Genomic DNA, 16,511 nt, shown 5'->3' on the forward strand with positions numbered 1-16,511 from the left:
ATTAATAAAATATCTTAGTAAAATATGATAAAAACAAAGCAGGAAAAAGTTGTCTTTTAAACTTTTTTTGTCTTTAGTATATCACTACTTTTTGCTTATTTTTTGGGACACCTGTATCGATACTTACCTTTTTTATACTCACAATTATTATTTTCATAATATTATTTCTACATATTATTTAAATTGTTCTGCCTTCTGTCCGATTCTATGCATTACTTTTTTACGTTTCGGCGGAGTTTACAAATACCGGGACAGTGGACACGGGTTTAAAATTTACATAATATAATATTAATATTTCATAATAATATTATGAAGTCATCTGATATAATATATATATTTATTATTCACGATGTGTTCACGATTAATTGAAGTAAAATTATTTCTTCAAAAGTTTAAAATTTAGTTATAGCAACTTTGTTGCATCATAGCGTGATGCGTCGGTCGCACTCGAGTGATATAGAATTGCGCTTGGTTGGGTTGTGTTTTCCCTCCTTTTCTGCGATTGTATATATTTATTGGTGTCAGCTTCTGTTATTCAGCAAATTATACTTGATTCATTATTGTGTACTTTCCGAAATTCAGAATGCGTAAAATATCTAAAAGCCGTGCAGACGATGATGTTGTATCATCTACTAATGGATCCGGGTCGCTTGGTATTGAAGATCAAGAAGCTGACCAGAGTGTGGAGCGTGAAGAAGATAAATCTGGATCTAAAGATAAGAATGATAGTATAAACGATGGAGATTCTGATGATTCTAAAGAACTCGTAACTAGTAAATCAAAAACCAAATCAAAGAAACGTAAATCTGGGAAGAATAACAAAACCAATGATGATGACGATCAAACTGATTCGGATCTAAAGCAAAATGATGATACAGCTGATGATGTTGATTCCGTGGAATCCAAAGAAACGCCTAAAAAAAAACCTAAAAGCGAAAGTAAGGCTAAATCCAAAAAGGGGAAATCAGGACGGGAGACTAAGAAGAATGTAGCAGAGGAAGAAGAATATGAGGTAGTGTTAAGTAGATTTAAAGGTTCCAGCATAAGGTTATGCCTGAAGAATATATAAATTATTATGTACTTGAATTTCAGGTTGAAAGAATTGTTGATTCTAAGAGAATTAAAGGAAAACTCCATTATTTGATTCGTTGGAAGGGATACAGTGCAGATAGTGATTCTTGGGAACCCCATGATACATTATCTTGCCCCGATGTTATAAATAAATATAATGAAGAAGTAAGTAGTTTTTTTCACCTATTTGCTTATGCAAAATGTATAATATTGATACTAAAATTAATTTATTTATTTTTATTTATTTATTTTAACATAATATTAATTCTTAGATGATATAATTTACATTGATGCAATCATAAACTCATTCAGGTAAAAATTTAGAATATGGACCGTCGTTGCGGGGGTGGGGAGGGGAGGGGGGGTCGGGGGGAACTCCTCGGTACCACTCTCCCCCTGCGCAGACCAGTAGTTCCTGAGATATTCAAGGTCAAAGTTTGAGGTTATAATTGGGCCTAAAGTGACAAATAATAGAGGGGAGGATAAACCTTTCCCTTCTCTCCACTCCAGGCACTATATTGCTTCTGCTTCTGCTCCAGCGCTGCGGAAAGTGCAGCCCTATCACCCTTGCGTAGCTAAGTACAGGCACCGTACGAGCCGAAGCGGCTGAGGCTGGTCGCCGAAGGCGACCAAACAGCCGAAGCTGCGTAGGCGAGCTAGGTAGTGCTTAGCTACAGCGGGCGAGGGCTACTCTCCCTCCGCGCTTCCGGATTTTTTAATACACTCTAGGGGTAAGAGCGGAAGGACCACGTGGAGTCGGGGTTGACAGATTTGGTTATGTGACTGCTCATTTTTTGTGTAATGGATTTATGTGTGTTACATTACCCATAATTGTATTATTATTATTAGAATTACTTAAATTTAATTATAATTAAATGTAATTGAACTGAATTATTAATTAATGGCCGAGCAGCTACATTGCTGATGTGGCTAGTAGTAAACTAGTGTTTTGTGTAATGTCTTTATCTTTACTAAAATACTTTATTTACATATCTTTGTGCGTTGTTATTATTATCCAATATATTTATATTTTAGAGGAAATATATTAAAAAAACAAAATTATTTTAATGAATTTTAAATATTAATAACAAATTTAACATACTTATTTTAACTTCTACAATATACATATACAATAATACTAAAATAACTATCAATTCATGTATTTTATAAAGTATTATTGTGATAAAAATATCACTAAAGCTGTACCTATGAGTAAATCTTTTGCTAGTGACAAGCATCTGTCAACGTCAAAATTACGAAAAGTAGTACAAAATTAAACAAATTTGTTTTTTTTATTATAAAAAAATACGCGGCTGCGCAAGTTGAAACTTCGTAAAATTACTTCTCAGAGTCTTATCTTATCGCTATAAAATCGCCGATATCCAACTCGACGGTCCATATTCTAAATTTTATCCCTCATTCAAGTTAATAAAATGTAATGTAATTGTAATTTTTGAAACTAAAGGACCATACAAAATTTAAAGTTTATGGTCAATGAATATGAATTTTTAAAGATACACAATATTGTCTAAAGCTGGCTCAAAAAATATTACTAATATCAAAATCTGTTATAACAAAATTTAAGATGCGAAGTATGTGATGTATTTTTATTAGACATTTGTACTCATAAAAGTGTTACTAAAAATATGTGTTGGATAAGCACAATATTCAAATTTGATAAGAATTCATGTCAAATGGCATTATATCCCTCATTATTACTAAATATAACTTGAATAAAAGACAATAAATTACAACTAAAAATTGCAGAAAGAAATTCCTCCCAAAAAGAGTAATAAGAGGAAAGCTAAAAAAAAGGAGACCAAAGTTCCAGCCAAACGAGCAAAAACTAACTGGGACAGTGAAAATGCTGATGAAAATGCAGAATATGAAGTAAGTTTACACAAGAATTTATGCGATACATAAAAACACCAATACTGAATACACAATACACATATAAATATAATTCTATTTTCTATGAATATTATAAATATGAATAGCTGTATACATGTTTGATACTTTTTACGATAGAATACTGTTCAGATTTGAATAAAACTACAGTATCACAGGTTATTAACTATAGAAATACTTGATACATGAGCTATAGAAATATGTACTTGATTTTACCTGCACATATTATACAGTAAAACACCGATTAATTGAATTAATTGGAGCCAGTCGATTTGGATAATCTGTGTTTTAGTGTACTTATTATTTTCTTTTATCAAACAATATGTTATTGTTTTAAATCAATGAGAAATGTTTAATCATTTTTTGTCAAATCTAAAGGTGGAACGCATTTTGGAAGTCCATCATAAGAAGAATGGAGACAGGGAATTTTTAATCCATTGGAAGGGATGGTCTAGCAAGTTTGATTCATGGGAGCCAGAGAAGAATTTAAACTGTCCTGATTTAATCAAGAGATTTATGGATAAGGTATAATCTTATAGTGTTCCTAGCTATAATATATTAAAAAAAAAAAAATATGCAAATAATTTTGAAACAAGAAATCTATTTTTATTTTATCTTTTTTCTTCACATTTTATTCTACATTTAAAAATTCATTAATAGTACAATTCTACATTTAAAAATCATTAAAAATTCATTAATAGTAACAATAGAGTAACAAATTTTAAAATATCTAAGATCATGTTTGTAAATCGGGTACTTTTTATCAAGAAAAATTACTTTAAATACCTATCTCTAAAACTGTTAGAATTCATAGGGTGATAGGGTTTTAAATGGTTAAATAAGTAAGAAGCAATATTAATTATATGCCCCTAACAGAAATTGGTTGATTTACCATGTAATGCTGTATAATAATCCTTTTTCGAACATTTTTCCACATCATATATAATATCAAATTTATACATAGATTCAATTTTATATTTATTTATTTAACCATCGAATTTAAAATAAATTTCGTAAGTTGAAAGTTATGTAACTGATATATGTATATCACAGGTGAGTGTCGCACGTTCGTCAACGGGAAGAAATTTGCGTGTTGCTCCGGAAACTACGAACCGGTTCACTTTACAAGATCCCTCGTCCGGACGTCGTCTTAGCAAACGCAGAGGACAAAGACAAAGGTATAACATTTAACACATGTCATCAATTAAAAATCTCATAATTAACTGCAATACATCGAAATCTGACAAATTTTTTCATGTTATTTTGCATTTATCGCCTTTCAAATAATTGTTCCTCTTAACGGGTTCAATAATCAAGAGTTCAATAATCAATAATGTCGTAAAAATATATAGGGATGTTGGAGTGCAATAGAACGAAAATGTCTATTTTTATTAAAATTTGATTTATATTCTTAAATTATTTATTTTTCACCGAAGAGCCATTCTTAAACTATTATGAGACATCAAAAATTGACTTTGCTCAACACTGCTTGTTCCGATGTGCCTGAAGTCTGGGGTTCTATGGAACATCTGGGGAACATAAATAATTAACATTTTTATGAATATAAAAAACACACAATCATAAGTTATTGCTTAATAATACGTTTTCTATTAACTTTTTTATATAACGGGTAAATAAATAGGCGTAAAATAAATTATTTTCAGGGAAACATTTTATTTTATCCCGGCGATTCGGAAAATTACTCAGCTTGAGACATATAAACTGTGCCAGACCCTATCAGATTTTCGCTATTGATTTCTCACCATTGTAACTTAAAAACTTAAAATCAATCTGATACAATGTATGTGGCACGCTAGAAGACATAGAATCGTAATTTCATAGTTATCATATGATTATCCTTAGTTTCCTAGAATCCCTTTCCACTGTACAATATCGAAAATTTCAAACTTGAACATTAAATTGTTAATTAATATTTTCCATTTAACTTTACTTCAATTAATTGCTGAAATGACTAAGTTATGTGAAATCAAAATGTAATATGCCTTTCTTTAAGTATTTATTTTGTAAAATTGAAAGTTGCATCTTTTTATCGTCTTATAACTTTACAACTGTACCTATACGAAAAAGGGACCCGGACGCTGCACTGCCACAACGCTTAGTGTGCGGATTTTTATGTACAATATACATGCTAAAATGGCTGTGCGCGTAGTTGTACATAGTACATACAATGATAGGCGCACGAACTTATCGCGTACACAATTGTTCAAAATTTCGTGTGTAATTAATTACACAGCCGAACGGGTTTGGCCAGTACGGGACGCGCAATGCGTTTATTGACGTGCATTCACGTAGGTACTCGCTCGCTCTCTTGAATCCGAATGTTTGCAAAAAATATTTGAAAATTAGAACCTATTTGACAATAACACGACACGAACATCAAGTACACTTATTTTTCAACGTATTTAATTTACAGGCCATTAATGTATACGTTGTTAAAAAAACAGTGCTATAATAATCTATATATATATATGTATATATAAAACTCAAAGGTGACTGATATAGTGATCTATAAAAGCACAGCCCAAACCACTGGACATATCGGGCTGAAATTTGGCATGCAGGTAGATGTTAGGACGTAGGCATCCGCTAAGAAAGGATTTCCCGGAATTCTTGCGGGAACGGGAAAAAACGGGGATTCACGTACAAAGTCGTGGGCGGAAGCTAGTACGCAAATAAAATTGAACTAAAAATAAAAGTGACAATCCTCCATAACGTCAACTCAAGAGTAGACAATTATAGTCCTTTCCACCTAAGATGATTTCTGTGACACATCGATTTTTGACACGTGTAGAGATGTCTTTACTGAAATCATATCAATTGATTCCGATAATCGATAATATTTTATATGGAAAGGAAATCGATTTGAATAAAGTACCAAAATTAGTTTTTTCGGCATTTCGCCAACAATTAACTAAGGAAACTTAGCAAACAACAGCAACAAAAAGTCAACAATAACAATTACTAGCATTAACAGAATACCACGTAAGGTATCAATATAAAAATGCAACTTGTATACAAGGCTGACGCACTCGTACAGACGATTGACTCGATTGACAAACGATCACAAGATGGGCGCCGATTATATGATTTTCCAACTCTATGATTTTTCAACGATCCATTTCATGTACCCGAATTGCGTAGATATTATATTTTTGTGTTCTTTTATTTTATTTTTCATTATATTAAACTAAACAATACTGTTTTTGATTTATAAGTTTAAGATGTTTCATTTTTAAATTTTTTGTATTAATGCCGCCATTAATTAAAAATATTATGCACTAAAATTATTTTGGGGTTTTAAACATAAAATACGTAATTCGGAACACGATGAAGTGTCACAGGAATCATCATAGCTGAAAAGGACTATAACTCGCTTATCGGCCTTAGCTACGCCTAATATTTTTGTACTATTGTAGTACGCTAACGAGCTAAGATATGACTACGTTTTCGCGTCGTGTGCAAAGAGGGAAAAGACACATTATTATTATGTTATAATATGATATACTGTCCAACAGAATTCAAATTAAATTTACACAAGAGCTCCATACAACATTATTTTTCATGAATTGCCGAATATGGTGCTAAACGTAAACCTCGATAATGGCTGAACCAATTCAGGTATTTTTTTACAAGGATATTGTTATGGAGTGAAAAAAAGGTATAAGGGATAATAGAGAACAATGTATGCAGGGGCAGCTAGTATTTTATAGTAAACATTCCAAAAGTAATGATTGTAATATTTGTTTCAGAGTGCGGTACGATGACGCTGAATGAAACACATCAGATTGTGGCATTGCCCTTTAGTACAAGCAACTTCCGCAAAGAGACCTATCAAACGAGTTTGTGATCTTAAAAGTTTCAGTGGTTGCTAAATAGTTGGCTTGATGTCTCATGTCGCTTATTGGTTGAAAGTCAGAGAACATTTTTTTAATATATTAAAAAGACTTTCAAGTATCTGGGGCGGGTATACAATAACATGAAGATTAAGTATAATTATTTTGAATATATGTACCTAATAAAAGTAACATCTTCTATCTTTGCCTTCCTGATCTGGATTTTTTTAAAGTGTCTTTTTTGTAGGTATTTTATTCTTATTGGTATGTGAATGTTTTTTTTTTCATGACTTTCATTCATTCATTCATTCTAGACTTTCAACGTTTTTTTTGCGGTTGTTGCTTTATTCGTGTTTTTTTATATTTTTGTTTGTGTTCCAACATAAGAGGTTATATTTAAATGTGTGCAATGTTCAATATGTTTTCTTCTCAATACGAGCATTTCTGTATGATCCCGCTACGATTATGTATATTAAAACAACATTTACATCAAAGCTTCTAATATGGTGCAAGTGCTCATCCATTTTTAATAATATGGAATTGGAAATATTTGTTTTGTGGCATATAAGGTTGTTATTATTTGATACAATATATATGTTATAGTCAAACCCCAAAACACAATATCTTCGCGGAAGGACTGGTTTATCTTATGTTTGGCTAAAGTCATCGGGTAATCCTCGAAATACATTTGAATTTCGCCCTTTGTTTGACAGTATTTTTACTATAAACCTAGGAGCTCCCAACTTTTCAGACAAACGTTGAACGTAAAACTTAATAAATTATTTAAGCATCTCAAATACAACGTGAAAATCTTGTAAACTGACCAATCAGGTGTCAGAACAGACAGAGTTAAGCGGTACAGAGTTAAGCGGTTCTTAAGATTTGAAAGCTGCTTAAATTATAAAATGCTTTCAAATATACGGAATTAGTACATTTCATACCTAATTCAAGTTTATATTGTCAATCCCCGATTTAACAAAATTGTGTTTTGACGTTTGCCTGAACAAATTAGTCTCTCCCAAGTTTGACGAAAAGTGTTTAGTAAAAGTCCGAAATATTACATTTATATGGGTTTTGGCAAAGTCATTACGCCAGACCTGAGGATTGACCAGTCCAATCTACGAGTTCCCGAGCTTTGGGGTTTGACCATAACATATACATCTACAATAAATGCGATTAGTATTCTTCAGATACATTAAGGTGTTTATGTTTATAAAAACACGAGGGTAAACTATTGAAGTATGCTACAACTGTATTATTGAATAAAATAATTGAATTTAGCATAGTGGCAATATTATTTTTGCCATTCACTAAAAATTAGGCGTCGATATTTGTGCTAATTACCACCCGCCTATATATTTGGTTTTATAAGGTCGTTTATTAACGACGACAACATTAAGAAAAAAAAAAACAGTTTAAATGATTTAAATTTACCAAAAAATGTAATATATTTACAAATACAGTATATTTCCGAGGCCCTTATTCTTATTTGTTATAACTTGTATAAGATATATTTTCAAAGCATTCTATCTATATTAGACTTAAAACATCCGTGTTGAAACTAGCATAAGAATAGCATCTCAATTTTAGAAACGAGTTTAAAAAAATCCTTACAATTAATATGCTAATCATAATGGATTCTTTTATAGCACATATCTTTATTGTCAACATTACATAATAATGTTACTCTAAGTTTATGACTAAATAATAAATAGTTACGCAATTTAAATGTGCATTGATTTAAAACTAAATACCTCTATGTTAAACTAAGGACAAATTACGTTGTTTTTTTTTTTTTATTTGACTATGAAGCCACGCGAGGAAAGCTTATATAATTTTAAACTGAAGAGTTTGTTCGTTTGTTAACTTGAACGCACTAATAGCAGGAACTACGGGTCCGATATGATAAATTCTTTCAGTGATATATAGTCCATTTATCGAGGTAGACGAGGTATTTTGACCCTAAGACTATAAATATATTCACCGCGGGACACAGCTAGTGCTAATATAATCGTAACGAACCTAAAATTGTTGAAAAGGCCCTGCTTTTGAATCCAAGAACTACGTATATGGAATCATATTATAAACTGATTTTAATACGAACTTTTAAGAGATGACACAAACACCTAATATAACACATAAAACTTTCGGTAAGTGTACCTACCCGATATCTGATGTTTTTTGTCTCGTGGTCAAATAAATAATTAAAAAATTTGGTACATTTTTCACACACGACAAGATGTGAACCCATATTTTAAGCTTTTCGCTTGTGTTATAATAACCAAATCTATACTGATGTGATACTAATATTATAAAGCTGAAGAGTTTGTTTGTTTGTTTGAACGCGCTAATCTCGGGAACTACTGGACCGATTTGAAAAATTATTTCGGAATTAGATAGCTCATTTATCGAGGAAGGCTATAAGGCTATATAGGTATACAGGGTGTAATCGTTAAGTGTGCACAAGCGATTATTCCGTAACTATTGCAGATACCAAAAAACTTTAAACTGATATCGAAAGTACTTAACCTAATGAGTAAAATGGCCATAATAAATTTTTAAAAATAAAACGAGAAATATCCAAAAATGTTACATTAAACGCTCTCATACATTTTATTTCCCAAACATTTTGTATTCATAGCAGATTTTCGAAGTGATGTCCTCATTGTGCAATACAATGAGGAGCTCTATTTACAGTTTCTAAATGAACTTCCCTTCAAATTTGCGAAGTAATTAAAGCAGAAAACCAAAAAAAGAAAGAAAAAGCTAAAATCTTTCATATTAAATGTACTAGGTTGATCCAAAAGTAATGATAATTGGGTATTTCCTGTGCACATAAAAAGATAAAATAAATGTTTTTTACTTGCTCATGTATTCACTAAGTAATCACAAAAAAATCATATCAACAGGCCACGTTTCCAATTATTTACATTAATTTGAATGTGAACCGTGCGTGCCAGAATGTTTCCCGACGAAAAGAAGAAACAACGATTCGACATGTAGAGGGTATTTTTCTAAATTTTTAATGATATCAGGTTAATTTTTTTCACGTTTTGTGATCATGGACGTTACCCGAGTTCACCAAGTTTATGCTGAAACCAAAAAAACAATCAATGTCCTGGATGCGAGCTTCCAAAGTGAAGAAATTCAAAGTGAAAATCAGTAGGTTAGATTAAAGCGGTAGTTTTTTGGGACGCTGAAGGAATAATTATGGTGGAATATTTTAAAAAGGTAGCCACTTTATTGGGCTCTTACTAAACAGACCAAATTAAAAGATTGCGCTGGTGCGTTGTCTTGGTGAAACAGCGTTCAGATCACAAAGCGTCAATTGCGATGGCTGCCATTCAAAAATCGGCATTCCAAATGCTTGAACACCTCCCTATTTTTTTAGATCTAGCTCCTATTTACTTTTATCTCTTTCCTCGGCACAAGAAACACTTTCTTAGCAATAAATTATTTTAAGACGACAGCGAAGTGATGGCCGCGTGGAGGGGTTTTTGTGGATGAAGTCAAAGTTTTTTTTTTAAGTTTAGGAAAAAAAAATTAAGTATATTTTCTAGTTAGAAGGCTATCTAGAGAACTACATAATTATTATAACTGTAATGACATTGTTTAATATTGATTATCATTACTTTTGGATCAACCCATGTACATGGGATATTCGTATCTCATACTAAATGTATGGGAGGGTGTTCAATACCGTCTACGTTTAGTTCCTTATCGCAAACTAGATGGCGCCACGTTAGAATATCTCAAAGTTGTAACTCGCTTGTGATTTGTTTTTTCTATGTCATATATATAATTTTGTTTTGCTTAATTAAAAGCCCTACCAGCAGCAGTGGTGTTTTATTATCGTGAAAGTGAATTAGTGACAGTGTACGCAGCGTCACCCTGGTGCCGAAACCCGGGAATAAAGGACTTGTAAAACCGACTTAGAAAAATTTATACACACTGGACTTAGAAAAATTTGATAAAAATTATTATACATTTTGGACTTAGAAAAATTTCAAACATTTTGGACTTAGAAAAATTTCAAAAATTTTGAACTTAGAAAAATTTTAAAGATAGAAGAAATGGATCCATTCGTTGCTCAGCAAGTGGAGATACATGAGCAAATAAATAAAAGTTTTTCAAATTATAAAAAAACTCCAAAAGAGAGACTGACAAACGTTTACATAGAAATAAAATTAGAATGTTTAGAGGCAAGTTGGAAGAAGTTTACCGAGAATCATTTGAATATTATATCAGTTGCATCAAAAAGGGAACGCGAAAAAACTCCCTATTTTACCGAAGAGATCTATGATAACCTAGAAGAAATTTATATTAGTTACAAATCAAAAATGAAAGTTGATCTTGGTTCCAGCTCAGCGGGTTCTTCTAAAGTCAGTCCATCGAACGTCACCTGTGTAAGCAGTGAGGTGAAGCTCCCACAAATACAGTTACCCACATTCTCCGGTAATTATGAAGAGTGGCAGAGCTTCCATGACATGTTTGTCTCTTTGATCGATAGAAATCCATCATTAAGCCAGGTTCAGAAGTTGCATTACCTGAAATGTAGTTTAAAAGGCGAACCTGAGAATTTATTAAGGAGCTTATCGACTACCGATACAAATTATGAAGAGGCGTGGGACAGATTAAAGCGCAGGTATAATAACAAGAGATTCAACGTCAACGAAATTCTAAAACGTTTGTTCGGTCAAAAGCCTATGTCTAGCGAGTCGGCTACAGCAATCAAGCATCTTATCGATACCACGGAGGCATGTTTGAAGGCTCTAAAGAATTTAGATATTGACGTGTCTTCGTGGGATGCGATCATTAATTTTTTAATAGTCTCAAAATTAGATTTAGAGTCCCGCCGCCAGTGGGAAACAGAGGCTGGCCGATCTCAAACCGACAGCATCCCAAAATGGAGTGAGCTTGTAACCTTCCTGGAAAGTAGATTTAGAACATTAGAGATGTTAGTATGTGAATATAAACAAAATATGAAAGTAAATAATATAAATCCTAAGCAAACAAGACAAAAATCGTTTCATATAATACAAGATAATAAAAAAGATACTTACAAAGAAAATAATAAAGTCTGCGTATGCTGTTCAGATGCCCATTTATTATACCAATGTAAACAATTTGGAGGCAAGTCTCCCGAAGAGAGATATGAGTTTATTCAAGCCAAGAGACTTTGCTTCAATTGTTTTTCATCCAACCACAACGTGAGGAGCTGTCACCAGTCGACGTGTTGCCGGCGTTGTGGCAGAAGACACCACACCCTGCTGCATATAGAAAGAGATCCTCCCCCTGTGTCTGGGGAACCATGTACGAGTAAAGGCCACCAACCGACGAGTTTAGATGAGAATCGCCATTATGATAAGAAAGTAGTAGCTCATTTTGCGAAAGATACACATCAAACCAAAGTGTTATTAGCCACAGCATTAGCTAGGATTAAATCCGCAAATGGCTGCATCCAAATTGCGCGAATATTAATCGATCAAGGCTCTGAGGCCTCTTTTATTACCGAAAGTACTGTACAATATTTATGTCTTAAGCGTACACCAATAAACGGTTTAATAACTGGCGTAGGTGATGGTAAACTTAGATCTAAGCACATTGTTTCCTTTGAGTTAGAATCACTACATAATCATGAATTTTCTGTTTCAGTAAATGCATTTGTGTTACCATCTTTATCATCGTTTCTTCCGTCGAGTAAGGTTTCCATTTTTGATTGGCCGGAGCTCAGTAGTCTACCGTTAGCAGATCCCAAATATGGTTCACCTGGTAAGATAGATATTATTTTGGGAGTTGATATTTTCAGTCAAATAATGTTGAGTGGTTTCTTGAAACATCCTATACATGACGGTCCTATTGCACAGAATACTCATCTTGGCTGGATCTTGTCTGGAAGAATAGGCGAAAATGAAGAATCAAATCCTAGAGTAGTAAATTTACATTTACAGGTAAGAGAAGATAATATTTTGACACAGTTTTGGGAAATTGAAAGAGAACCAGATTTAATAGGAAAGAAACTTACGAAGGAAGAAATCAGATGTGAAGAAATTTATGAGAGTACTACCACAAGAAATGAAGAAGGTCGTTACGTAGTGAGATTGCCATTTAAGGAGCCAGATCCAAAGTGTGTGTACGGAAATTCCAAGGAAGTTGCTTTGAAGAGATTTAAAGTATTAGAAAGAAAGTTTAAAAAGAATTCTGACTTGCACGCTGAATATGAGAAGGTTATAGTCGACTACCAGAACCAGAAACACATGAAGCCGATTCTAAGTAAGGAGGATATTGAGTATCCGTTTTCCTTTTATCTCCCTCATCACGCCGTGATAAGGGAAGACAAGGAAACCACCAAACTTCGTGTTGTTTTTGATGCGTCGTGCAAGGGGAATAATAACATATCATTAAATGACACGTTACTCGTTGGACCTAAAATTCAACAAGATTTGCGCCACATTATAATGAGGTGGCGAACGCATATTTATTGTATTGTGGCAGACATCGTACAGATGTATAGACAAATAGTGGTACATGAAGATGATTCAAATTTCCAAAGAATTTTATGGCGGGCTGATCCATCACAACCTATACAACATTTTAAGCTATCGCGACTTACCTTCGGTACTGCTTGTGCACCGTATTTGGCGGTTAAATCACTCCAACAATTGGCTCGAGATGAAGAGTCGAAATATCCACTTGCCGCAAAAATTACACTTGAAGATTTTTATATGGACGATTTGCTGACCGGTTGTAATTCAGAAGAGGAAGCGATAGATATTTATACAGAGATGAATCAATTAATGTCAAGAGGTGGGTTTAAGCTCCAAAAGTGGTGCAGTAATTGTCCAAAATTACTGAATCATATCGAAAATGATAATCAATCTTCAAAAGATACATTTATTTTTGAGGTCAATGATACAATTAAAGTGTTGGGTATTTCCTGGAATAAAAACATAGATAAATTTGAGTATACTTACAATTTACCGGAGTTAGATGAGCCTGTAACCAAACGGAAAGTGTTATCTGATATTGCGCGACTTTACGACCCTTTGGGTTGGGTATCTCCTGTCCTTATTACGGCGAAGATCTTTATGCAAACACTGTGGAAATCTGGATTGAATTGGGATGAAAATCTTTCGTCAGAATTATTAAACCAATGGCTACACTTTAGAAAAGAGTTAGATGGTATTCGAGGAATAGCTGTTCCTAGGTGGCTTTCTACAACGAATGATGATCCAGTTGAGCTTCACGTATTTGCTGACGCTTCTCAGGTAGCTTATGCTGCTGTCGTCTACCTGAAAACCGTGGACACCGAAGGTAATACTTACGTAAATGTAGTCACATCCAAAACTAAAGTCGCCCCAATTCAGAAGGAGATATCCATCCCAAGAATGGAGCTATGCGCGGCGTTACTGGCTGCCAAATTAATTTCTGAGGTTGCACAAGTACTGCAGGTACCTAAAGATAAGTTGTTTGCCTGGTCTGACTCGACCATAGTGCTTGCATGGCTCCGTGGAGAACCCAGCCGTTGGACGACGTTTGTAAGCAACAGGGTCTCCGAGATTTTGACTGTTCTGGATAGTGATCAATGGAACCATGTTGCCACTGATCAAAATCCAGCCGATTGTGCCTCTAGGGGTATGTCCTCTGGACAACTAGTTCATTATGATCTTTGGTGGCATGGTCCTAAGAGTCTACACAAAAACCATGTTTATAGTACACATTTAGATGTTGACACTGATGTTGAATTACGACCGTTAAAGGTACTTACCAATACGACGCGATCTGATGAAGAATTTATATGGGAGCGGTTTTCAAATCTAACTAGAATGTTACGAGTTTTATCTTACTGTAGAAAATTTCTAAAGCTGAGGGAACCTAAAGAGTTAAGAGATGTTAATAAAAGAATTACGACCAATGAAATGAATGCTATATTAGATATAATTGTAAAAGCTACCCAAAGACTATATTTTGAAGATGAAATTAATAAGTTAATGTCTCGAACCGGAAGTGTTACTAAAGGAAGTCCACTGCACACTCTTGCACCCTTTCTTGATGAAAAAGGGTTGCTAAGGGTGGGCGGTCGAATACAACGGTCTTCTGTGCAGTTTAATAAGAAACATCCTCTAATTATGCCCAGTGAGTCTCATCTCACTAGGTTATTAATATTGGATGCGCACCACAGAACACTTCACGGGGGTCCACAGCTTATGATAAACTTCTTGAGAAATAAATTTTGGATCCTACGACTTAGAGAAAAGGTGAAGAAGTGCTATAGAGAATGTATGACTTGCCTACGTTATTCTCGACAGGATAACAACCAATTAATGGGCCAGTTACCTAAGGTTAGATTGACTCCAGATAAACCATTTAGGTCATCAGGTGTTGATTTTACCGGGTACATAGATATTAGGTTTTCGCCTGGTAGAGGATCGAAATCCTATAAAGGCTATATTTGTCTATTTGTATGTATGGCGACTAAGGCGATCCACTTAGAGGCTGTGTCAGATCTTACCAGTTCTGGATTCATAGCTGCATTCAAACGCTTTGTGTCTCGAAGAGGGCACTGCCGCGATCTGTACAGTGACAATGGGACTAATTTCGTTGGTGCGGATAAAGAGCTGCGTAAAATGTTATGTCAAGCGAAATCAGAGTTGGCCGACGAAATTGCTAATTTACTTACCCAGGACGGAACCACTTGGCATTTTATACCACCACACGCGCCTAACTTTGGAGGGCTCTGGGAAGCTGGTGTTCGTTCAGTGAAAACACACCTGAAAAGAATTATAGGATACGCAATACTTACCTTCGAAGAACTGACAACTGTGTTGACTCAAGTAGAGGCGTGCTTAAACTCCCGTCCAATTTCAGCAATTAGTGATAACCCAGATGATGAGATGCCCCTCACACCTGGGCACTTCCTAGTCGGTGAACCATTAGTTTTAATTCCTGAAAGCGATTATTCAAAGACCTCTCTCACAGGCCTTCAAAGGTGGAAGCTTACTCAACGGATGGTTAGTAATTTTTGGAAGACATGGTCAAAAGAGTATTTGGTGACGTTAAATAATAGGTACAAATGGTTTTCAAAAAAGACAGAACCTGACGTTGACGATATTGTTATTATAAGGGACCATAATATTCCTCCAGCTAAATGGTTATTAGGGAAAATCGTTGAAAAACATCCGGGTAAAGACAACCTTACCCGAGTTGTAACAATTAAAACTAAGAACGGTCTTTGTAAACGTCCTTGTAATAAGTTATGCATTTTACCAAAGGCCTAGCTTATTAGTTATTGTGTAGAATTCTTAGTTAAGTTAATGTAACAGTATGTATTTTTTTTTTGTTCCTATTTTTTACATTGAAAAAGGTTGTTGTTTAGAAGTCAATACTGTTTTAGTTCACCCTCAAGTTTATATTGTTTACGTTGAATTTAGACTATGTTATAAGAGTTTCTATTGTTAACGTTGAGTTTACAATTAGTATGTTATAAGAATTACTTTGTGTTTATTAGGTAAAATGTACTTTTCAACTGAATTGTTCTATAGGTTTATTTTTGTTTAGAAAAGCACTAGGTGCTTTTGGTGGGCGGGATGTTCAATACCGTCTACGTTTAGTTCCTTATCGCAAACTAGATGGCGCCACGTTAGAATATCTCAAAGTTGTAACTCGCTTGTGATTTGT

General features: G+C 33.9%; 2 protein-coding genes across 2 annotated transcripts; both read left to right on the forward strand.

Moving 5' to 3' along the window:
- Positions 1-423: 423 nt before the first annotated feature.
- Positions 424-8,562, forward strand: LOC123694646 (chromo domain protein LHP1-like). Its single transcript, XM_045640140.1, has 6 exons — positions 424-1,012; positions 1,093-1,236; positions 2,839-2,961; positions 3,358-3,504; positions 4,033-4,157; positions 6,750-8,562. The coding sequence occupies exons 1-6, from the start codon at positions 584-586 to the stop codon at positions 6,772-6,774; spliced, it is 993 nt and encodes a 330-aa protein (XP_045496096.1). The 5' UTR covers positions 424-583; the 3' UTR covers positions 6,775-8,562.
- Positions 8,563-11,173: 2,611 nt separating this feature from the next.
- Positions 11,174-16,111, forward strand: LOC123694566. The gene has a single exon (XM_045640031.1). The coding sequence runs from the start codon at positions 11,174-11,176 to the stop codon at positions 16,109-16,111; it is 4,938 nt and encodes a 1,645-aa protein (XP_045495987.1).
- The last annotated feature ends 400 nt before the right edge of the window (positions 16,112-16,511 follow it).

Source organism: Colias croceus, chromosome 9 (genome assembly GCF_905220415.1).
Source record: "Colias croceus chromosome 9, ilColCroc2.1".
Taxonomy (NCBI): Eukaryota; Metazoa; Arthropoda; class Insecta; order Lepidoptera; family Pieridae; genus Colias; species Colias croceus.